Source organism: Phacochoerus africanus, chromosome 5 (assembly GCF_016906955.1).
Source record: "Phacochoerus africanus isolate WHEZ1 chromosome 5, ROS_Pafr_v1, whole genome shotgun sequence".
In the NCBI taxonomy this organism is placed as follows: Eukaryota; Metazoa; Chordata; class Mammalia; order Artiodactyla; family Suidae; genus Phacochoerus; species Phacochoerus africanus.
This window is the reverse complement of record NC_062548.1, coordinates 7,199,939-7,224,496: the sequence shown is the minus strand read 5'-3', so window position 1 is coordinate 7,224,496 and position 24,558 is coordinate 7,199,939. Positions and strand designations below refer to the sequence as shown.

At 48.0% G+C, this 24,558-nt stretch overlaps 1 protein-coding gene and 1 long non-coding RNA gene across 2 annotated transcripts in view; one reads left to right on the top strand and one right to left on the bottom strand.

The window, feature by feature from the left end:
• Positions 1-24,558, top strand: part of BAIAP2L1 (BAR/IMD domain containing adaptor protein 2 like 1) — a 94,649-nt gene that overhangs the window by 13,308 nt on the left and 56,783 nt on the right. The window contains exons 2-3 of the mRNA XM_047779530.1: positions 15,980-16,055; positions 20,424-20,510. Coding sequence (XP_047635486.1) covers positions 15,980-16,055; positions 20,424-20,510 — 163 coding nt within the window. The remainder of the gene's footprint in view (positions 1-15,979; positions 16,056-20,423; positions 20,511-24,558) is intronic.
• On the bottom strand, positions 19,710-21,205 carry LOC125127048 (uncharacterized). Its single transcript, XR_007134847.1, has 2 exons — positions 20,640-21,205; positions 19,710-19,819 (listed from the first exon to the last, which is right to left on the bottom strand). It is a non-coding gene; the product is annotated as an uncharacterized LOC125127048 (long non-coding RNA).

Genomic DNA, 24,558 nt, shown 5'->3' with positions numbered 1-24,558 from the left:
AGCCTGGTCCGTCTGGCCCTGGGCCAGTGCTGCCCAAGGACAGTGGGCGGCCCGCACCTCATCTTCTGTGGGCAGGCACGTCAGAAACCACTGAGGAGTGGCAAAGGCGCCCAGCTTCGTGGTTCCGTAGCGTCGTGGGTCTAGAGCCTGGATCCCTAGCAGCCTAGAGAATTGAGAAGAGCAGTCAGGGATTTTGTTGTTTCTGGATTTTTTTTTTAATAGCATAATATTGAGATGTAACTTAGAAACTATAAAATGCACCCTATTTTAAGGGTACAATGATTTTTGTAAATGTACGGAATTGTGCAACCATTACCATGATCCAGTTTCTCGTTTTCATCATCCCAAAAAGGTCCTTTGTCGAAGTTCCCAGGGAGGCACAACCGGGTCAGTCATGTCCCTGCAGCTCCAGGATGCAGCAGGTTCAATCCCTGGTCTGGCACAGTGGTTAAAGGATCTGGCATTGCTGCAGCTTTGGCATAGGTCGCACCTGAGGCTCGGAACTGATCCCTGGCTCAGGAACTCCAGATGCTGCTGTCCCGCATGTGAAAAATGAAAAGAAAAATGAAAAAAAGGAAAAGGTCCTTTGTGCCTATTTGCTGTCATTTCTCATTCTCCAGCCCCAGGCAGTCACTCCTGCTCTCAGTCTCTGTTAGATATGTCTTGCCTGGGAATTTGGTAGAAGTGGGATCATATAGTATGCATTCTTGGGTGACTGGCTTCTTTCTCTTTAGTGTAATGGAGTTCGCTCCTGTGGTAAGGTGTATTTGGCACTTTATTCCTTTTTATGGCTGAATAATATTTCATCTATGGATGTATCATGTTTCTTCATCTATTCACCAGTTAACAGACATTTGGGTTGTTCCCATCAAGATATTTTGTTAAGGTCCATGTGACTGCCCACTACTTACAAAGTAATTTAAATGTCAACTTGGAAAAACATAGGATTGGGAAGCAGAATTCACAAGGAAAACCCTGGCACTTTGAGATTTTATAAGCCTGTTAGGACCTGTAGGTAGGGGGGTGGAGTCTTGGAGCTTTTTTTTTTTTTTTTTTTCCTCCTGTCTTTTTGGGGCTGTACCCATGGCATATGGAGGTTCCCACAGGGGTCCAATCAGAGCTGTAGCCACCGGCCTACACCACAGCCACAGCAACACAATCCAAGCTGGGTCTGCGACCTACGCCACAACTCACAGCAACACCAGATCCTTAACCCCTTGAGCGAGGCCAGGAATCGAACCCACAGCCTCGTAGATACTAGTCAGATTTGTTTCCACTGTGCCACGACGGGAACTCCTCTTGCAGCTTTGGTGACCTCTGCTGGAGTTGTTACTCAGAGCTAATGAGGCTGCAAGCAACACATTACCTCACTCCCGAAACCGTGGCTGTGGCTAATGAGCCCACTGGGTCATTGCCTCTGTGTGTGCCGATGAGCCGAAGCGTGCCATGGAGCTGATTCATCCCTGAACACCTACATTTCTTAGAGAGGTTTTTTAAGAAATTCAAAGACTGCTGCTGTGAGTGCACTGTGGGCATGAGGTGGTCCAGATACTGTAGGTGCAGGTCCCTGGCCTTAAGGTACGTGTGCCTTCTGCTAAGGAGACAGGAAACACGTAGGTCCTATGCTGGAAGGTAGGGATAAGCCTTATGAAGAAGGAGAAGCAAGAAACAGAGCTAGGGAGTTCCCATCGTGGCTCAGTGGTAACGAATCCGACTAGGAACTGTGAGGTTGCGGGTTCGATCCCTGGCCTTGCTCAGTGGGTTAAGGATCTGGCGTTGCCATGAGCTGTAGTGTAGGTCACAGATGCGGCTAGGATCCTGCGTTGCTGTGGCTGTGGTGTAGGCCGGTATGCCTACCCTGGGAGTCTCCATATGCCACGGGAGTGGCCCTAGAAAAAGGCAAAAAGACAACAAACAAACAAACAGAGCTAGCGGGGAGTGTGGCCAAGCCAGGGAGGAGGCGGTCGAGGATGTTGCTCGTCCCTGAGAGGTTTGCCCCTGAGACCCAGGGGCAGGCGGCCAGGAGAAGCGCCTCCAGGCAGAAGTACAGAAGCCCTGCCAGCAGAATCGGCGTGGCCTGTTCAGAGAACAGCCCAGGGGCCGCTTGCCTGGAGCAGAGAGATAGGGGTAGAGAGAGGGGGTGGGCCTCAGCCCAGACTGGCTTGATGGCGGGAGGTAAGCATGCTTTCCACACTTCCTCCTACCCTGTGGAGAAAGGACAAAAGTCACAGAGTTCCCTGGTGGCTCAGTGGGTTGAGGATCTGGCGTTGTCATTGCAGTGGCTCTATGGCATGGGTTCAATCCCTGGCCCCGGAACTTCTGCATACCTCGGGTGCGGCCAAAAAAAGGGACAAATGTCCCTGATGACTCTGTAATCTATGTGAGAGCTGAGGATGAAACCACGTCTCCTGGTTTCTCTTCCCCTGCTTAGGTAGCTCCTGTCCTGCGTACTTGCTGAACGCTGGCAAGGGACACAGTTTATGGTGCTTATATAGATACTGCTTTGCACCCAGCGGGCAAAAAGTATGAGAACACCAAGTGTTGCTGAGGGGGGTGAAGCATGCTGTCATGCAGTGGTTCTAGGAGTGCAAAGGGCTGCAGCCGTTTTCTCCCAAGTATTTGGTAGCACCTAACAAACCCCCCAAATCTGTCACATCCCCTACACCCCAGCAGTCCTGTTTCTAGGGAGATCCTTAGCCGTGGGCCCAAGGAGACACGTACACGTGGTTGGTATTAGCCAGACGTGTAAGCCGTCTAAAAGTCGCTCTGGAGAAGTCAAGAAAATGGCTTATGCGGTCCCGGGAGGCTGGAAAGCCTGAGATGGGGCGGGGGCGGGGAGTCTATGAGCAGAATGTGTTCTTCCAGGAAACCTCAGCTTTATTCTTAAAGCCTCTCAACTGATGACATGGAGCCAACCCCGGCGGTGGAGGATAATCTCTGAAAGTCTGCCGGTCGTTAAGCACAGCCCCCAAATTCCTTCACAGCAACACTGAAATGAGTCCTTGTCTCACTAGGTATGGTAGCCAAACCATGGACACACAGTTTAGCCGTGACTTCAGCAGAGAGCTTGCAGAAGTCAGGTAGGAATCAACTCAGGTGGACAGATCTCGGAAGGGCAGTGTAGAATTTAAAAGTAAGAGGTGCAGGTAAAACGTCGTGTCTGTGGCCACTGATTTTGTTAAATGCACAAAGCAAAACTGTCGATCCTGCTGAACGGATATGTGTGTAAGTTAGAAGGTTGAAAGCAGTCTTAATTCGCAGTTCCCTCTGGAGAGGAAAGAAAGGGGAAATGAGACTTGGATGAGGCGGTTAAAGCACCTTGTGGTTGTGTCGTGTAGTTCTGGAATGTTTCAATTCCTCTTTGGCAAAGGTAATTGATATGGCAGTGTAGACCGTTATTCTCGGGAGGGCTGCAGGTGGCTGTGGAGTCTTCTTTTTCTCCCCCAACCCTGCCTCCCTTTTTTTAAGGGAAAGAGAAAGAGCTCAGCAGTATTTGCCCAGGTAGAATTGGTCAATATTGTGACGCCGTTAGGTTAATTGTGTTCCTCAAAAATCACAAGTGAGGAGTTCCCTTCGTGGCTCAGTGGTTCATGAGTCCGACTAGGAACCATGAGGTTGCGAGTTTGATCCCTGGCCTCGCTCAGTGGGTTAAGGATCCAGCGTTGCCGTGAGCTGTGGTGTAGGTCGCAGATGCGGCTCGGATCCTGTGTTGCTGTGGCTGTGGTGTAGGCTGGTGGCTACAGCTCCGGTTAGACCCCTCGCCTGGGAACCTCCATATGCCATGGGTGCGGCCCTAAAAAGACAAAAAAATCAGAAGATGACAAGAAAGCTTTCAAAAGGAAAAAGAAAATATTGCAGAGACTCCTGTAATTTCTCATCCTCAAGTAGTGTTCCCTCCCCTAAAAGCGTCTTCATCTCACTCCATGGCCCAGTTCACTTCAAGGAACCTGTACGAAGCCTGAGCAGGGAGTGCAGGAGTTTGTGTCCGGGCCTGACGCTGCTGCCTCTTGCTGCCCTGGGGCCCTTCCAGGTTTTTCAGTTTAACGCGGCAGGGCTTCGTCCTGTCTGTCAGAGGAGGATGTCGTGACTGCCGCATCCTTAGGGTCTGAGGAAGGAACGCACATGAGGGGCGAAGCATGGAGCCTGGAGCCCAGGCTCCCCAGCGTCGAAATGTATCAGAGAGAGCAGAGGTTTCAACGGAGTAAGTCGGGTAATGGCAACAGCTCCCATCTCCTTTGTCCCGCCTGCTTCTGGAGGGTTCTGTGTTGACGGTCCCTCTCACCCTGACACTTCCAGGTGGGAGAGCCAGGATCATTTATTTTCAAGTTGCCGAGAAGTGGTGGTGCCTGGAGCCCTCTGTGTAAATAGGACTGCTCAGGAGTTCCCGTCGTGGCGCAGTGGTTAACGAATCCGACTAGGACCCATGAGGTTGCGGGTTCGGTCCCTGCCCTTGCTCCGTGGGTTAAGGATCCGGCGTTGCCGTGTAGGTTGCAGACGCGGCTCGGATCCCGCGTTGCTGTGGCTCTGGCGGAGGCCGGTGGCTACAGCTCCGATTCAACCCCTAGCCTGGGAACCTCCATATGCCACAGGAGCGGCCCAATAAATGGCAAAAAGACAAAAAAAAAAAAAAAAAAAAGGACTGCTCATCCCCTGGAAGAGGGACTGATATTTTTGCACTTTTGTCCTGCAGTGGGAATTACCGTAGTTGGTTCAGTGTCAGGTGCCTTGAAGAGCACGTGATAAGTGCTCCATAAATAGTATCATTTCCATGAATCCTCATACCCCTTACAAGGTGGAAACTTTAGTTTTTCCTCTTTATTTTTATGTATTTGTCCTTTTTTTTTTTTAGAGCCGCACCAACGGCATATAGAAGTTCCCAGGCTAGGGGTTGAATGGGAGCTGTGGCCACTGGCATACACCACAGCCAAAACAATGCCAGATCCGAGGGGCATCTGTGACCTACACCACAGCTCACGGCAGCACAGGTTCCTTAGCCTGCTGAGTGAGGCCAGGGTCGAACCCACGTCTTCATGGATGCTAGTCGGATTCATTTCCCCTGAGCCACAGCAGGAACTCCGTTCTTGCCATTTTGTAGAGGAGGAGACTGAGCCTCCTCAAGGAGAAGTGTGATTTCCCCAAGAATTCAAGGCCGCTGTAACTGTTCTGCCACGTTCCCCCGCCCCTCAAGTTCACTGCTGCTGGGAAGGCAGCGTTGCACAATTATAGGTGATAGGAATTGATACATAAGGCAAGGTGACAGTTAGTAGCCTAGGTAGATAATACAGATGGAGGGGAGCCAAGGCATTGTTCCCACTGGACTAACAGGAAGCATTTTTGTGTATTTATATATTCGAATATAAGTATTTCTGCTCCGACTCAGTATTTCAAACAAAAAATAGCTTGGTTGTCTAGTTGCCTGATTTCCCATCACTTGGCTTCCGCCTCCCATTCAGGCTGGGTGTGAGGAAACTTGACTCTCGTGCCCATCTCTAGCCCACAAACATCTGCCTTTTTGCCAAATTTACTTTTCCTGAAGGCGGGGTACCTCACCCCGTCTTGGTTAGGCTGGAACAGCAGCTTCCGGGGACGCGGGAAGGCGGCGGCGAGAGTGTCTACAGATGACTTCGAACTGGAAGTATCCTCAGTTAGCCCTTACTCACAGGTGCATGTCACATGAAATTGAAACATGACCTGACTAGTTGAAGTATTGTGACATTGGTAGATTAATTCATACGAGATGGTTTAGAATAAAATACCGAACGTTTCAAAGATAACACACATAGCCCCTGAATCAAGGTATAGAAAACCAATCCATTAGCGATGCTTAAATCACTTTTAAAGCATATAATCCACATTTTTCAGGCAAGAAACATAAAACACTGAAATAGCAAATAATTTGTCCTTGGTCTTGGAGAGAACTAGAAAAAGAAATGGAAAGAGAAAGCGATTCTTAGGAATTTAAAGTCAGCTCATTTTAACTCTCTGGCTGGTCATCATTATATTTATTTCATAGTCCATCGTTCCATACTGCTAAAGGCAGTAATTTTGCCAAAATGAGAGAAAAGTCTAAATGATGACGAAATTAAAACCCTCCTAAAATGGTATGATTCCTTTCAAAATTACAGTCTGTCACTGAGCAGGAGACAGAGGAAAGGCCTGAGATTTATGGTGGAAAGTGGCCTGTCCCTCGGCGTCTGGGGGACAGCTGAGCGTAACCTGCCGTCCTGCTGAGCTCTTGTGAGGGGACCAGCCCCTCTTCACTAGGCGACACAGCACAGGGACGACAGTGCTGGTGCCATGCACCCTGTGAGAGCCTGGATAATCCGTGTTCTTCCTTGAGTGACAGCAGAACTCATCATCCTGCTTCCAGCTGGTTTGACGCGTTACCCTCCTTGCCGGGCAGTAGCCACGGGAAATCGCGCTAAGCCGTCGTTCCTGATGCGCAGTAGGGTCTTGACCCGTTAATGCCTTTCTATAATTTATTTGGTCTTTATACTTGGAATAGTCAGTCCTTTCTTCTTAGTGCCAGAGTTATTAAGAGTGGATTTGCTCGTGACTCCTGATGATTCTCTCTGAATTTTAGACTCTGTAAAGGATTCAGGTCTTCACAAGCCTTGGGGCAGCGTGACCTTGGACCCACCTGCTGCCTTCCGCCCAAATGTTGGCCCCGTCCCGTTCACAAGGGCATCCACTGCTACTGGAAAAAGTTTGTACAGGTTGTGGAATACAAAGGCCGCACCGCGTTTTTTTGTTCCCGGGTTTAAAAATACATGTACTTCAGCTAAAATAACTAGATTAATGGCCAAGAGCCAGTGCAAGAGTGATTTTCCCCTGTTCAGAGAGGCCAGAATCACCAGGGGAAACATTTCTGTAGCTAAACCTAAAACAAAGAATTGAAGTAGATGTTGAACTTGCAGGCTTAAAAATTCTTCCGTTGTTTTCTCTGAAGCTAATTGTGGTCTCGAATCTTAGTTGACCCTTATTTCCAGTTCAGTCATTTGGATAGTGGTTTGTGCTTGGTGTTAACTTTGGAAGTTCTTATGAACTGTTTGTTTTTGATATTTGAAGGTAGGAGTTATGTGTAAATGTTTCAGGAATTACATCAAGATATCACATTATAGTTTCCCTTTCTTTGAACAAGCTTAAGAAAAATCACATCTTTTTTAAAACTTTTTTTTATTAAAGTGTGCTTGATTTACAAGTTGTGCCAACTTCTGCTGTACGGCCCAGTGACCCAGTTATGCACACGTGTATACACCTCATCTTCCATCGTGGTCTATCCCCAAAGGTTGGGGGTAGTGTATACAGCAGGACCTCATCGTTCATCCATTCCAAATGCAATGGTTTGCATCCACTAATCCCAAACTCCCAATCCATCCCCTTCTCCTCACCCCCTTCGCAACCACAAGTCTCTATGTCTGTGACTCTGTTTCTGTTCTGTAGACAGGTTCATTTGTGCCCTGTTTTATATCCCACGTATAAGTGATAAAAGTGATATGGCTTATATAAGTGAGGGTACATGGTATTTGCCTTTCCCTCTTTCTGACTGACTTCACTTCGTATGAGAATCTCTAGTTGCATCCATATTGCTGCAAATGGCGTTATTTCGTTCTTGTTACGGCTGAGCCGTATTCCATGGTGTATATGTACCACATCTTCTTAATCTGTCCATCTGTTGATGGTCATTTGTGAATAGTGCTGCTGTGAACATACAGGTGCATGCGTCTTTTTGAATTGTAGTTTTGTCCAGATAGATGCCCAGGAGTAAGATTGCTGGATCATATGGTAGGTCTATATTTAGTTTTTGTTGTTTTTTTGTCTTTTGTCTTTTTGAGGGCTGCACCCGAGGCATATGGAGGTTCCCAGGCTTGAGGTTGAATCAGAGCTGTAGATGCCGGCCTACGCCACAGTCACAGCAACACCAGATCCGAGCCGTGTCTGTGACCTATACCACAGCTCACGGAAACACCGGATCCTTCACCCGCTGAGCGAGGACCAGAGATCGAACCCACAACCTAGTGGTTCCTAGTCAGATTTGTTTCCACTGTGCCATGACTGAAACTCCTATATTTAGTTTTCTGAAGAACTTCCATATGGTTTTTCCATAGTGGCTGCTCCAACTAACATTCCCACCAGTAATGTAGGAGGGTTCCCTTTTCTCCATACCCTCTTTAGCATTCAGTATTTGTAGACTTATTTTTTTAATTCAATGAATTTTAGTGTATTTATGGTTGTACAGCCATCTTCACAACCCAATTTTAGAACACTTCCATCCCCAAACCTCAGGCCATCCCTCCCCCCTAAACTGTTCCCTTTGGTACCATAAGTTTTTCAAAATTTGCGAGTCTGTTTCTGTTCCACAAATAAGTTCATTCATATCTTTTTTTTTTTTTAAGATTCCACAGATAAGTGATATGATGTTTGTGTCTCACTGTCTGACACACTTCACTTTGCATAATAATTTCTAGGTCCATCCATGTTGCTGCAAATGCCGTTACTTCTTCCCTTTTTATGGCCGAGTAATATTCCATTGTGTATATGTACAACATCTTCTTTATCCACTGTCCTGTCAATGGACATTTAGGTTGTTTCCATGTCTTGGCTATTGTATGTAACGCCGCAGTGAACATTAGGGTACACGTATCTTTTTAAGTCATGGTTTTCTCCACATAGATGCCCTGGAGTGAGATTGCTGGATCATATGGTAATTATATTTTCCATTTTTTAAGGAATCTCCATGCAGTTTCCCACAGTGGTTACACCAGTTGACATTCCCATCAACAGTGTAAGAGGGTTCCCATTTCTCCACACCCTCTCCAGCACTTATTGTTTGTAGACTTTTGGATGATGGCCATTCTGGCTGGTGTAAGGTGGTACCTCTTAGTAGTTTTGATTTGCATTTCTCTGATAATTAGTGATGTTGAACATCTTTTCATGTGTTTTTTGGCCATGTCTTTGGAGAAATGTCTGTTTAGAACTTCTGCCCATTGTTTTATGGGATTGGTTTTTGTTTTTGTTTTTCTTGTAGGAGGTGTTTTATATTTTGGAGATTAATCCCTTGTCAGTTGTTTCATTTGCAAATATTTTCTCCCATTCTGTGAGTTGTCTTTTCATTTTGTTTAGGGTTTCATATGCTGTACAAAAACTTTTAGATTTAACTAGGTCCCATTTGTTTATTTTTGTTTTTCTTGTCATTACTCTAGGAGGTGAATCTGAGAAGATACTGCTGTGGTTCATGTCAGAGAGTGTTGGGCCTATGTTTTCTTCTAAGAGTTTTATAGTAGCCAGTCTTATATTTAGGTCTTTAATCCATTTTGAAGTTATTTTTGTGTACGGTGTTAGAGAATGTTCTAATTTCCTTCCTTTAAGTGTAGCTGTCCAGTTTTCCCAGCACCACTTATTGGAGGGACTGTCTTTTCCCCATTGCATATATTCTTGCTCCATTGTCATAGATTAGTTGACCATAGGTGCATGGGTTTAATTCTGGACCTTCTATCCTCTGCCACTGATCTGTATTTCTGTTTTGTGCCAGTAACATACTGTTTTGATAACTGTAGCTTTGTAGCGTAGTCTGAAGTCAGGGAGCGTGATTCCTCCAGCTCCATTTTTCTTTTTCAGGTGTAGGCTTGATGACCATTCTGAGCGGTGTGAAGTTGTACCTCACTGTAGTTTTGATTTGTCTATCTCTAATAATCAGAGGTCTTGAGTAGCTTTTCATGTACCTATTGGCCGTATATCCAAGAATATTTGGCCTCTGTTCTTTTCTAGTTTTATGTTGTCATATCTTATGTTTAAGTCTTTAATCCATTTTGAGTTTATTTTTAAAAACACATACCTTAGCTTCTTTTTGTGTTCCCTTTGTATTGGTTTCCTTATATGTATTCTTAGCATCTAGATGCAGCCACCTAAGATTATTATGAGAATTTTTTCTTTTTTGTTTTCTTTTTTTTTTTTTTGCTGCATTCTCAGCATGCAGAAATTTCTGGATCGGGAATGAACCCGAACCCGTGCCGCAGCTATAAGCAGAACCATAGCAGTGACAATGCTGGATCCTTAACCCACATAGCCGTGAGGGAATGCCTATTAACAAGCATTTTAAATGATTTAAGAGTAGTTTTATCTTTATATTAGAACTTGTATTTTTATAATCCAGAATTGATCTCATGAGATTGAATAATCTTATAAATCTTAAAATCCTTACTATTAAGGATTTTAAATGAGATATTTGCAAGATAGTTGTATCTTTTTATTAGAAAGCAGCCATTTTTCTAAAGAGGTTGTTCGATTTTTAATCTCATTGAAATCTCATACACTGCTGATGGGCATGTAAAATGGTACAGCCCCCCTCTGGAAAATAGTTGGGCAGCTCCTTACGGAGTTAAACATACACCTACCGTATGACTCAGCCGCTGAACTCCCAGGTGTTTGTTCTAGAGATAGGAACACTTATGTTCACACAGAAACATGATTGTCTATATCAGGTTTATTTGCCCCAAACTGGAAACAAGCCCAAATGGTCAATAGTTAAATGGATAAGCTCTGATACACCCATACCATGGAATACTAGTAGCAAAAAAAAAAAAAAAAGGAACAAACTGTTGATACGCTCAACAGCTTGGATGGTTTTTAAGGGCATTGTGCTGAGTGAAAACGTCAACCTCAAAAGGTCATGTACTCTATGACTCTACTTAGGTAATGTCCTCACAATAACAAAATTACAGTGACTGAGTTGCCAGGGGTTAGGGTTGATGGAGAGGGTGTGGTTGTGGGGGCAGAGGCAGCATGAGGAAGTTCTTTGTGTTAGTGGGACAGTTCTGTGTTAAAATTGGGATGGTTATACAAACCTCTGCATGTGATAACATGTCATAGAAACAAGACACGCACCCCCCACATCAGTGACATAAAAACAGGCAAATCCTGGAGTTCCCATTGCAGCTCCATGGGTTAAGGACCTGAGATGGTGTCTGCGAGTTTGTGGGTTTGATCTCTGGCCTCAATCAGTTAAGGATCCAGTGTTGCTGCAAGCTGTGGTGTAGGTTGCACCTGTAGCTCAGATCCGGTATTGTGCTGTGGCTGTGGCCCAGGAACTTCCTTATGGGGCAGGTGCAGCCATAAAAGAAAAAAAAAGGCAAATGCAAGTAAGGTCTGTGGTTGAGTTAACAGGGTTGTGCCAGTTTCCTGGTTCTGATAATGTCCTCGGCTGTACACGTTATTGCTGCAAGGAGCACGCATGGGTACCTGTACAGTTTTTATAACTTGGTGTGACTCTTACCATTTCAAAAGCAAAAGCTTAAAGGAACTGAAGAAAGGCGATAGAAATAGCATCTGTAGTGGCAGGTCCCGTGATCTGGTCCTGAGGCTGACCCTCTGGCAGAGCGACTGAGCAGGGGGTCAGCACTGGCTTTGGGGCCTCAGGGCCACTGGTTGTGAGTGTGGCTTAAACAGTGTCCGGCTCCAGGAATACGAGATGGGTGGGCTTGCGTTTTAACCGTGGCAGATGGACCGCTCTTCCTTCTGAGGATACATGCAAATGACGGCGAAGGGGCTTAAAGGAAGCCCCAGTGAATCCATAGTGTAGAGACCTGAAAAAGTTGACAACAGGCCCACAGAAGTCAGGGTGACAGAAAATGGACAGGGGAGTGGGAAGTGTCCTAGGAGAACAGAAGGAGCCTGCAGAGAGGAGCACGGGTGAGAGCTGGGGCCTCCACCCTAGCGAACCCCAAAGGCTGGGGAGACGGCCCCACAGCAGTAGGGACGGAGGGCCAGGTGGAGCTAGGGTGGGAGTCACACAGGTGGTTAAACTGCCCAGTGCCTGATCCTGCCCCGACCACCGCGAACCACAGCTGCTCCCTCTGCCTGGCAGCCTGGAGAGTCAGTCTCAGGACGTGTTGAATCGGAGGCCCTCGGGGACTGCAGTTCCGGAGGAATCGGTGCAGTGGACCGTGGGGTCCCAACGCCCTTCCAGACCTAGGAAAGCCCACCACCTGGTGATGGCCCCCTCCCCTGCCCAGTCATAGGAAGTGACGAACTTCTCTGGAGAGACCTAGTGGCCCCTGGTACTGTCACCTGGCCAGTTTCTTTTCAGCTGACTTGCTGTCAGGCACTTGGAATGAAGCCTCCTAGTCAGTAACAATGCCACAGGCACACTCACACACACCCGGTCAACAGTTTAGGGCTTGACTCCTAAATACCAGCTGACAGTCAAGGATCAAGGACATTTGAGGAAAGCCTTTGACGCAAAAGATGAATGGGCACCAAACAATGAGAAAAAATAACCAGATGATATGGGGAACTGAAAGAAAATACCAGAAAACCCCTATAGTTTGTTCAGATAAGAGATGACACTGCATCCATGAAACAAGAAAAGGATGCTTTTTAAAAAAGAACGGTCGGAGTTCTGGCTGTGGCACAGCAGAAACCAATCTGACTGGTATCCATAAGGATGCAGGTTTGATCCCTGGCATCCCTCGGTGGGTTAAGGATCCGGCGTTGCCATGAGCTGTGGTGTAGGTCGTAGACACAGCTGGGATTCCACATTGCTGTGGCTGTGGTGTTGGCCAGCAGCTACAGCTTCAATTTGACCCCTAGGCTGGGAACTTCCACATGCCGTGGGTGCAGCCCTTAAAAAAATAATAATAATAATCAGGAGTTCCCGTTGTGGCGCAGTGGTTAACAAATCCGACTAGGAACCAAGAGGTTGTGGGTTCGATCCCTGGCCTCGCTCCGTGGGTTCAGGATCCGATGTTTCCGTGAGCTGTGGTGTAGGTCGCAGATGTGGCTCGGATCCCGCGTTGCTGTGGCTGTGGTGCAGGCCGGCGGCTACAGCTCTGATTCGACCCCTTGCCTGGGAACCTCCATATGCCGCAGGAGCGGCCCTAGAAAAGGCAAAAAGACAAAAAAATTTAAAAAAAATTAAAAATAATAATAAAAAAATTGAAGGAGCCCAAATTAAAAATACTGTATTAAACATTCTTAAAACATATTAGAAAAGTTGGAATGTAAAGGTGAGGTTATCTGTCAAGAGATGGAGAACCCAGAGTGGATAATCAGAAGGGCTAAGGTGGTTAGAGAAGAAATCCAGAATGTAAACGCCTCCTTGGAGGTCCGGAGAATGAAATGCAGGAATTAGAACCGTTTTCAGACCTGAAGGACGTAATTTCCTCCGTGGATAGGTCTGTTGAGTGCCCAGTAAAATAAATGAAAAAATTTACCTGAACGGAGACAGGCCATTGCATAGTTTCAGAACAGGCGTAAAGAGAAGGCTTCTGGAGATTAACAAGCCGCCCCCCCCCCCACTCCCCACCCTCACCTCTGCAAAAAGTCTACAGGTGAGCGCTGACTTCTCAATAGCAAAACTGGATATTAAAGGCAGTGGAATAATGTTTTTAAAATCCTAAGGGTAGGCGTTCCCGTTGTGGCTCTGCGGAAATGAACCCAACTAGTGTCCATGAGGACATGGGTTTGATCCCTGGCCCCCGCTCAGTGGGTTAAGGATCCAGTGTTGCTGCGAGCTGTGGTGTAGGTCGCAGACGCCGCTCTGATCTGGCGTTGCTGTCGCTATGGAGTAGGCTGGCATCTATGGCTCCAATTTGACCCCTAGCCCAGGAACTTGCATAGGCTGAGTGTGTGGCCGTTAAAAAAAAAAAAAAAAAACCTAAGGGAAAATGACTTTGTCTCTAATCCTCTGCCCAGCAAAATATCCATCAGATGTCAAGGTAGAGATCATTGCAGACACGTGGGGTCTCACATTCACCTCGTGCCTCATTTATTAGGTCATTCTTGGAGAATGACCTCCAGCAAATAGGCGAGTGAGGGAAGAGGAAGACGTGGAGAACAGCTATTGCGACTTGAACGCGGGGACCAGCAAGGGACGTGCAAAGCCACAGTGTGGCAGGAACAGTCAGGCCAGACTGGTAAGCGGGCAGAGAGGCCTTGGAGGAAGTTCTGGGGAAAAACAGGGGTTGAAAGATGAGCGGACGGCTTCGTACCACTTGAAGAATATGGATAGGCTTCTCCTCGCTCCGAGGGACGTGTGGAAACGTGGAGGGCAGACAGACAGAGAAACTGAGAGGGGGAGGAAGGGGATGCCAGGGCTGTCAGAGCAACAGGGGAGACAAAAAGCGTGTATCCAGAAATTAAGCGAAATGCCTGATTCATTCCTTGCACGGTGGTGACAGGTATTTCCAAAGTCATAATAAACTCTGATGATTAATTTACCGGGAAACTGTCAGTTATGTGGGAGAGATTGAGGAAGGGAAATGGGGTGGTCTCCTGGAGCAGAAAGCCCATGGTTAGTGTCCAAGATTGAGAAATGAAGAATATTAATCAAAACTATGGCAGGAAATACAAAAGCGCACTTTGAACCCAGCTGTTGCATGGGAGTGAGGCCGCGGGCGAGGGACGTTTGAGTCAGGGGTTCTTTTTTTACGATAAGCTTTTATCAGTGTTTGATAAGATAAAAGTTGTATATTCTCTCTCCACCACCTTGCCATGGACAACTTTTTATCCCCAAGAATGCGTGTGTCAAGCACCCATCCCTTTGAACGTTGGGTGGTTTTTCTTTTTATTGCCTGCTTGTCTACACACGAGGTACACATATTGGGAGGGGAGCCGGGATTTGACCAGTCTCTCCGGAATGATTAAAATTGGGACGCGTCGCATTCATAGATAGAGCAAACATTCAGCCACCACGTGTCCTGAGCCAAGAAGCCAGAGCCCTGTAAGGATGATTTCTTATCTGCACTTCAGGTTTAGGGCAGCATTTTAAATTCAGCCTAAAGTTCTAAATAGTTGTCTGTCTTAGACTTGGCATAGCACCTGCGTCTGTGTTAGGACTTTCTAGCGATATAATGAAAACCATGAAGTTCCCGCTGGGGCACCACGGGTTTGGGGGCGTCTCTAAAGTGCCGGGACATGGGTCAGTCCTGGCCTGGCGCAGTGGTTTGGGGGGGAACCAGCATTGCCGCAGCTGCGGCATGGGTCGCAACTGCAGCTTGCACCTGATCCCTGTCCCAGGAACTCCGTAGTTGCAAGGTGGCAAAAAAAAAAAAAAAACAGCAAAAAACCATGACATGTGCAGAGACAGAGGATCCTGAAATCCGTGATGGAAAACTGTCTCCCTGTCCTCCGCCTACTGCTGTGTGCACAGGACCGAGCACACACTCCATAAGTCCTTAATGAATGCACTGGTTGCTGGGGGAAAAATGCCAGTGACCACCTAGAAAGAGGGTTCCAGACTGATCTCTGTCCTAGAGAACCCATCCCACCCCCTCCCCCCAGTAATTAGGCACAGCAAAAACAAAATCTCTTGGAAATTTGTTATGTTGGCAGCCAACACATTGCCCACGTAACGATCTGATCACGAGCCCCTAGCGTGACAACCGTGAGTGTCCTTAAGCCCAAAAGGGAGCATCGTCAGTTTCCGGACTGATGGCCCTGGTGGTGGTCTTGGTAGAGACAGAGTGTCTGCTCCTAGGCAGCTCCTGGGCGGGTGGGGAATGGCCAGAGTCACACACGCCTTGCATGCCCTCGACGGGAAATAAGTGCCCTTCATTACATTCTTTTTTTTTTTTCCTGTCTTTTCTAGGACTGTGCCCACGGCATATGGAAGTACCCAGGCTAGGGGTGCAATCGGAGCTGTAGCCGCCAGCCTCCACCACAGCCACAGCAACGCTGGATCCGAGCTGCATCTGCAACTTAGACCACAGCTCACGGCAGCACTGGATCCTTAACTCACCGAGCGAGGCCAGGGATCGAACCCTCGTCCTCATGGATGCTAGTCAGGTTCGATACCCGCTGAGCCATGACGGGGAACTCCTCCATCCTTCGTTGCTTTCAAATCAACATTCATGACTTTGTGGACTGTACCAGCAGGCACGTGTGGGGAGCCTAGGCTTTGTGGTGACAAAATCTAAAGATGACCTGGTCTGCTGTTTGCTTGTTTTATTAATTTGTTTGTTTTTGTTTGTTTGTTTGTCAGAATGTTATGGAACAGTTCAATCCTGGGCTACGAAATTTAATAAACCTAGGGAAAAACTATGAAAAAGCTGTTAACGGTAAGTCTGTCTTCTAAATTTATAAAGTGCCTCTAAAAGCCTCATGAACTATTTTGCTTCATTATTTCATATTCAAAATGCTGTGATAGTGAATATTTAAAATATCTTCAGATTGGTAGAAAGCGTTTGCAATTAGTGTAACCTGCAGACTTTTGCAGCGACAGACTATTGGATATTTGATATGAGTAAATTAATAGGCCACTCTGAGAGATACCTCTTAAATATCAGATTATACCTTTGACACGCCTTAATCTTTTATATCATTTTATATCATTGCTGTACATGTTCTCTAGTTTTGAGACCAAATTCTTCGTAAATTAAGAACATCTATAAAAGGTAAAGTATCCTGAAGCAGAGGAATTACGCTCCTTTTGGTTTATACGGCAGGATTCACCTGCGGCTTTAGCACTTTTGACAGCACTGTGAGAGATAGAGCGTCGGGCCTGAATGGGGAGACATTTAAGGGTTTCAGCAGAGGGGGCGTCTGTCTCTCTCTGCGCCGGGCTTGTTTGCTGGTTCATTGTTTCCTTGGAGGAAGCGGACCTGCATCTAAAACCTTCGCTGCCCTCCCGAAAGGGGAACCCCAGGTGCTAACAATGACCAGATTCAAAGGTAGTAGCGAGTGTCACCCCCGCCCCCAGACATGCAGATCCCACTTTCAGCATCACCAGCTTAGGGAGAAAATGCAGCTGCCGAGAGTTTGAGCCGTGAAGACGGCTTCAGATCCAGCTTCGTGTCTTCTCTTTCCCTCCTGTTTCTCTCTTCCGCCAAACCCCCCATTGAGGTTTTAGAAAGAAACCTGTGCCCTCACACCCTCCGCAGGAGCCTGCCCCAGGGAGGGGGTGTGCTGGCCGGACTTTGGACTCCGGTGGGCGCGCTGCTGCCGCGGTCCCTGCCAGAGTCAGCGGCTTGTTTCCGTGCCGCTGGGTCTCTGTGCGCCCAGCCAGCCATTTTCAGTGTCAGGAAGCTCAGCAGGCCCAGGATTTTGCTCCCTCGTCCTCCAGTGGTATCGGTGGCTTCCGGGGGTGGCCCGCGCCCTCCTTCAAAGAGCCGGAGCTTTGTTTTGAAAGGTCTTGCACAGCTGTCTCTCCCCAGATGACGGCCTGGTCACAAGGCCACAAAGTCGTGGCTTCATAGTCCCTGCGAAGGAAGTCACTCTGGCCTGCAGTGGTCGTTTCTCTTTCTCCCACGAGCGGCCTCTCCGAGGCAGAGTTTTATAAGGTGACCCTCTGGGCAGCCCACAGCTGAGCCTCCTGCTAACCAGGCTTCTCCCCAGAGAGTCTTATCACTTTCACACCTCCCGGGGCCTACTCTGCACTTTATAAGGTGTTTCCAGAATTTCTGCAGGCCCTTGAGAAACTTCAGTAAAATCTGTGCGGTCCTGGGACAAATCTGTAGTAGGGTTGAAGATGCCAGATGTGCAGTCAGGAGTTAGATTATAACGCGGGGCAGCAGGCACAGCTGGTGAAGAGCGTGGGACAGCAGTGTCACAGGAATTTGAGCCAGAGGTCAGTGGATATATGGAGCGGGCAGAGGGCTGTGTAGGAGCTGAGCCTGCTGGCAGACGCAGCTTACTAGCTCTTCAGCCGAAAAGATAGCATCTAAGCCAAGACCTCAGGTCCACACTAGTGCAGGTGAGAAGCTGTTGGGGACCAGTAAAACAAGGTGAAACAGGACAGATTATTAAGGCGCTTGGATGCAGCATCAGTTACCCACTTGCTGTGTAACGAACTGGTCCTGAGCTCGGGGGCCTAAGACAACAGCATTCATTATTTCCGATGGTCCCATAAAGGCAGTGCGGTGGTCCGTACGCCTGGGGTCCACTGTTGCAGCTGTAGTCAGCTGGGGCCAGGGCTTCCTCCCTCAGGCGGAGCTGGCTGTCCCGAGAGTGCAAGCCCCATGCACGTTACGCCTGCTGGTACCCCACTGGCCAGAGCAAGTCACCTGACCAAACCACCCATCACCTTGCTGGAGGACTGCAGGGCAGGGAATTCTGGAGGTGTGATTCATTGAAGGCACGGCTGTCAGAATCTACCCATGAACTCGGGAGTGTGGCGAGCTTAGCCTGTGGACAGTGGGAGGCCATTGAAGGTGTTGGAGCAGAACCATCGCCTAGTGGAAATCGTATTTTAAGGAAAATTTTTCTGGTAGAAGGATGTAGTTTAGATGGATGAAGTAGTTGGTCAACCACTGAAATAGAACTAACATGCTTTATTCTTTAAAACACTATGTGGTAGATAGTAAGGTATTCACAAGGAGCAGAATTAGGAAGATAGAGTTGTTTATTTTTTTTCCTAGGTAAGTTATGCAATGTTTAAATTCATACAACTTTGTCATAAAAGCAGGATATTTTTACTAGACTGGAAGGTTCAGTAGCTTTAAACCTCAGTCAACAGGTAACGAAAAAAACTTTCAAGTTAATGTGTGGGTGCAAACCAAAAATGTTAAGTGTTGTGTAACCCCGTATTACCATTCTCCCGCTACTCAGTACCTTGCAATTGGAAAATCTTCCCACTAAAATGCTAGGTATGTTTACTGGACAGTTTCCTGGCCACCCACCTTGTTTTTAGGTGGAGTCCTCTCTCTGTCCGTTTTAGCGGAGACCAAAGAGTCAAAAAGCGCCATGATCTAGACCCAAGGATAGTGAAATACCTTAGCCAGAGTGATGTGCTCTGCCCCCGATGCACCCTTGGCCTCGGGCATGTCCCAGAATGTCTCGTCTCTGCGCCCCTTCATGAAACGGGGTGATGACACCACCCCCAACCTGGGTCTTAATGTAGTTAGGGAGACTGATTAACTGAAGTAATGCTTTGGAAACTGCGTGCACGCTACTTGTTCGTGCTGTTTTTTGTAATGATGCTTTATGATCACTCTCCGTCTTGTGAAATAAGTGTCACAGGTCATTATCTTTCCTAAACGTGTGTGTATGTGTGTGTGAATGTATGTATAGTTACACACACACGTATGTAGTAAAAGCTGTACCTTTTGTAATTTTTTAATGCTACGAGACATGCAAAAATAGGTTAACGTGCCATGAAAATACTACTTTCTTGGCCTGCAGTATCTTCAGCTGGACTCGGGCATTCGTTCATTCTGTGACCTCCTCCCCTCCCCTCTGTCCCTTGCAACACCTTTTAAAATCCATCCTTTGAAAACAATATCTGTTATAAATGGGGGCAGAGAGACTGGCGCAGCCCCACGTTTTCTTCTCAGTGGAAGGAAAGGAATCTGAGAGAGATTCCTTAGGGCTGGCCCCTCTTATCTCCAAAATCCTGTGGGCTCCAAAGCTCCTGGGAACACAGCCGTCTTCACGTGAAGCCAGCCTTTGGATAAGATCAGTTATTTTCTCCCAAGGCACACGAAACAGGCTCGGCCATACAGAAAGGCTTGCTTGTGGTAGCCCTTCTGTGTCCTCAGACTTAGCTTGTTAAAAAGCAAAAGAATAAATCAGTATTAGCTTCCGTTTGTTTGTGCAGCATGCATGCTACTAGGGATTTTTATAGATTAAAATCCCTTGTTCCAGAAAAGAGCACTAACGTGCCCGAGGGGGTCATGCTGTTGGAAGTGACGCTGGATTTCAAGCCCAGGTTTGCCTTGCTCCTGGCCTCCCGCATCCGGAGGGGAAAAAAAAGGAAAGGAAGAGAAAAATCAAAATCAGATTTCTGTACATTGTAATGTAGTCTTCAGAATCAGTTCGAAGGGAGAGATGGGATTTTTCAGATAATTAGAATCCAGCTTGTATAGCAATGAGACTTGTCCTGACTCTGTCAAAAAAGGAAAAAGAACATTCAGTCATTTTTCCGATAATTGCATTGTTTTTTTGCAACGATAATATACTTAAGAGTTTATAGATTTTCCTTCTGGGAACGGCTCTGGCAGTTGCTTGTGTCTGAGCGTGTCTTTTTCAGCAGAAAAAGTGAGAGTGCCGCCGACGGCCCAGGTTCCTAGGCCGCCCCATGCAAGCCCCTCCAGCGAACCTGATGCAGACCTGTGTGGCTGTAGAACAGCCAGCTTGGGAAGGACTCTGGCTGGAGTGGACGGGTGCCGGCCCTAATGCCGTGTCAGGAGCACGTCCACTCTGGAACTGGCCTTGGGAGCAGGCAGGACCTTCTCTGGGCTTCCAGCCTCTCTGCTGCTGCGGGTTTTCCCGGGGCGGGTCCGAGGCAAGGATCCCAGGGGGCTCCCCAGTAGGTGGGGTCCTCCCGCAGGGCAGCAGTGGGACCTCTGCCCGGGCACAGCGCTCGGGCACAAGCCCTGCCTTCCGAGAGCCAGCCTTGCCTCCTTCGGAAGGGACTCAGGTTTGGGAGAGACCCTTCCTTATCATCTGAGTGACTGACGCCTTGGTTGGTGTGTCCCCACCCCGTCTAGCTATGATCCTGGCGGGAAAAGCCTACTACGACGGAGTGGCCAAGATCGGAGAGAGCGCCGCCGGGTCCCCCGTGTCGACGGAGCTGGGTGAGCTGACCGTCCCTTCCGGGTACCCCCAGCTCGGGCCCTGCTGAGAACCTACGCAGTGGCCCGAATCCAGAACAGAGCAGAGAGCCAGCCCAGCACCCCCGTTTGTTCACTTCTGGAGCGACTGACCTCTCTGGGCTCGGTCCGGAGTGGCGGCGGCGGCGTCAAGGGCAGACGGAGGTCGGTGGCCCGCCGGCCTCCCTGCACCCAGGGGGCTGGCTGCTGCCCCTGAGGTCCGGGCCCTGGTTCCCCCGATCCCTGAAGCGTGACGCCCAGGGAGACTTGACCTACATTCTTAGCTGGAGGAGACGTGTGCTGGGCCCCCCGGCCTGGCAGGCGCGTTTCCTGTGACTCACCGCGCGGGGCGTCGGGCTCCTTGACGGCCCTCTCGCTGCCCCCGCTTCCGCAGTTGCTCTCCGTGGCGATTTTTCCGGTCTGGCTGGTATGAATTGCTCTCCTGTGCACACGCGGAGGGCAAGGCAGCCCCGCCTCGGCAGCGCTGGCGTTTCTGTTTCCAGAGCCAGGTCACGGTCCCATCTCCAGAGGGGGAAAGGTGGATTTTTTTTTTTTTAATAGCCCCACACACAGCCAGCAGTTTTAAAACTTGCTGAATACGTGCTGCCTGATAGAGGGTTACACTGCAGACTTCAGGATGCGTGTCGGAAGGGTTCAGAGGAAAAGACCCGTGAAGTGTGTGTGTGGAAGGAAAAGTGTGTCTGTGTTTAAACAGTGGGGGGGGGAGTGTGGGGAGGGGCGCGGGCATCCGAGGTTCAGGTGGTTTCCGCCGTCTCTGTTAGGCGTCTTAAGGGTTTTCAGGATGGCTTGGAACCTTCTTAACCCGTAAAAGCCAAGAAACAAGTTCAAGGGTGATGACGAGGCTGGGGCGAGGCGGCTGGATCCGTAGTGGACCTGGGCTCGTTTACATCTGCGGACGCCTCTTGTGCCTGAAGAGTTCATAGTCTTGAGGCTGTTCCCACTGTGGCGCCGGTTGCTGTGGAGGCGCGGGTTCGATCCCCGCTCAGTGGGTTCAAGAATCCGGTGTTGCCGCCTCAGCTGTGGCTCGGATTCAGTTCCTGGCCAAGCAACTTCCTTATGCTGTGGGTGTGGCCATTAAAAAAAAAAAAAAAAAATCTTGAAACTCGTAGACAGAACCTAAGCCTGAAGTGATGGTGGGTGAGGAGTAAGTCAGTATTTGGTAGAGTTGACAACATGTAGAGGATTTTCTTTCTTTCTGTTTTTTGTTTGTTTGTTTGTTTTTCTTTCTAGGGCCATACCTGCAGCATGTGGAGGTTCCTAGGCTAGGGGTCCAATCGGAGCTGCAGCCGCTGGCCACAGCCACAGCGGATCCGAGCCGCCTCGTCGACCTCCGCCACAGCTCAGAGCGAGGCCAGGGATCGAACCCGCGTCCTCGTGGATGCTAGTCGGGGTCGATAACCGCTGAGCCGCGACCGCAGCTCCACATGGAGAGGATCCTCAAACCCTGACTTGTATCCTGCCGGTGCCGTAAATTGTGTGTGTTCTGGCAAGGTCAAAACCGGAGTCAGGGAGTTCCCGACGTGGCGCAGTGGTTAACGAATCCGACTAGGAACCATGAGGTTGCGGGTTCGGTCCCTGCCCTTGCTCAGTGGGTTAACGATCCGGCGTTGCCGTGAGCTGTGGTGTAGGTTGCAGACGTGGCTTGGATCCTGCGTTGCTGTGGCTCTGGCGTAGGCCGGTGGCTACAGCTCCGATTCGACCCCTAGCCTGGGAACCTCCATATGCCGAGGAAGCAGCCCAAGAAATAGCAAAAGGACAGAAAAAAAAAAAAAAAAAAACCGGAGTCACTGTCGGAAGTAGAATCTCTTTAGTACGATACACACTCTGTGATGCAGTCAGAAGCAGGTAGTCAAGTACAGGACATTTGAGGGATGGTTGGGGCCACCCAAATTGAAGACAGCATCCCGGGAGTGCCCGGCGGGGTGGGGGGGCGGTACGTGTGACCCTTGCATGAAGACACGGGCCGCTCGGGCTCCCCGTCATTCAGTGCGCCTGTTGAATGTTTTATGGCTCTCGATTCTGTTGAAATAAGACTTCTGTTCCACACCTTCCTTGATTCAGCTGTGAGTTCATCATGTTGAATCAGCTGTTTCCACAGCAACCAGTGTTGTTAGAAACAGGCTTAAACCTTGAGTTTCAGGAAGGAAAATAGGTGGGAATGCTGAGGTTTCTTTCATGTGTGTGGATGTCATTCAGGGAACAGAAGGAACTTGCCGTGTTTTACTTTTGTTCTACGTTGTCCTTTTGCTTCTATCCACTATGTTATATATATAATTTTCCGCCCATTTACAGCCGCTCCATGATCAAGTGCTGTCCTCATAGGAGTTGCTTTTGGAAGCCTATTTACTTCTTTTGACCTGCTTAGTTTTTCATTTTGTTGTTAAAGTTTAGGCTAAAATACTACCCGATACCTGTTTAAATTCCTGTAGGGAAGGGCCGTGGGTAATTCGTAGAAGAAAGAGAAAGACCTAAGGGAGAGTGTTTTCCTCATTTTTTGAAAAGATCTTGTTTTCTGCTGGCTTTTTGGTGTTGGTGCTCATAACTTTATGAAACTTACGTTATAAATTCCATCTGTTAAAACTTAAAGGATATGACATATGTGATGATTGAAAATCATTTCAAAATTTTTATTCCTTAAGAGATTATGTCTGAAAACCCTTTGTTTTCCTACCGCCCGCCCCCCCCCCCCCCCCGAAAAAAAAATCCTGGGAGTTCCCCTTGTGCCTCAGTGGGTTAAGAACCAGACGTTGTCTCTGTGAGGATGCAGGTTTGATCCTTGGCCTCGCTCAGTGGGTTAAAGATCTGGCATTGTGGACAGCTGCAGTGTAGGTCACAGATGTAGCTCGGATCCCATGTGGCTATGGCGTAGGCTGGCAGCTGCAGCTCTGACTCAACCCCTGGCTGGGGAACTTCCATATGCCTCAGGTACAGCCATAAAAAGAGAAACAAAAACAGCAACAACAAAGATCCTGTAGTTTTAAATTTTTTAGTTTAATAATTTTGCTCTGGAGGGAAGAGAAAGGGATGCTGAAGAATTTTTATTGTTTCTGAAACTTTGATTACAAGAGTAGTTTTCATTTTAGTGTTTGAATAAATTTTTTTTTTGCTTTTTTTTTTTTTAAACTGTTGCTATAGTACACATAACCTTTTTCATTTCATACACTTTTTTTGGGGGGGCCATGCCCAAAGCACATGGAAATTCCCTGGCCAGGGATCAAACTTGAGCCACAGCATTCACAAGGCTGGCTCCTTAACCTGCTGCACCTAAGTCGACATGAAATTTCTGTTAAATTTATTTTGATACTTTCATACTTGGGGAGGGGAGCGAGGAAACTACCCTCTGGGTGAAATAGTTACTCAATTGATAGAAGTGTGTAGTTGAGGATTCAACTTGGAAAACTTGGCCAAATACATCATGAGTGCTAATCAGGGCGGCAGAGCTAAGCATCTCTGTCTCTTCTTTAGAGGGAGAAAAGAGGGCGGTTATTGATTAGCCCTTTGCTGGATTGGCATCTGTTGCAAGACAGCTGCAGTAGTACCATTTTTTATTTTTAGGTATGGGTGCTTTCATTTTGACCTCCCTCTTTTGCCATCTGCTCACTCGATACAGTGTGAATCATTTATGATGCTTTTGCCCCAAAATAACAAAATGCCCAACTAATAGTGGTTTAAATGATAAGGATGTTTATTCTCCCCGATAAAAAAGCCGGGAGTAGCAGATTCTTGGTTAGTTAAGCATTACTGAGGAGTCTGGTTCCTTCTGTCTGTCTTAGTCTCAAGCCCAGCTCCTCATGGTGCCAAGACGGCTGCCATTGCTAGTCTCAGGCATCACACCCACCTTCCTCCCTTTGTGTCCCAAAGCAGGAAGGTGTGCCTTGGACAGAGGAGGAAACCTTTACCCAGGAGCCCCAGTACACATCCTCATGTGCCCCCCGGCCTGATGTGGATGCCAGTGGCCCAGCAGCCAGAGAGGTTTCCCCAGCACAGTTAGCCAAGGAATGCATCGGAGGAG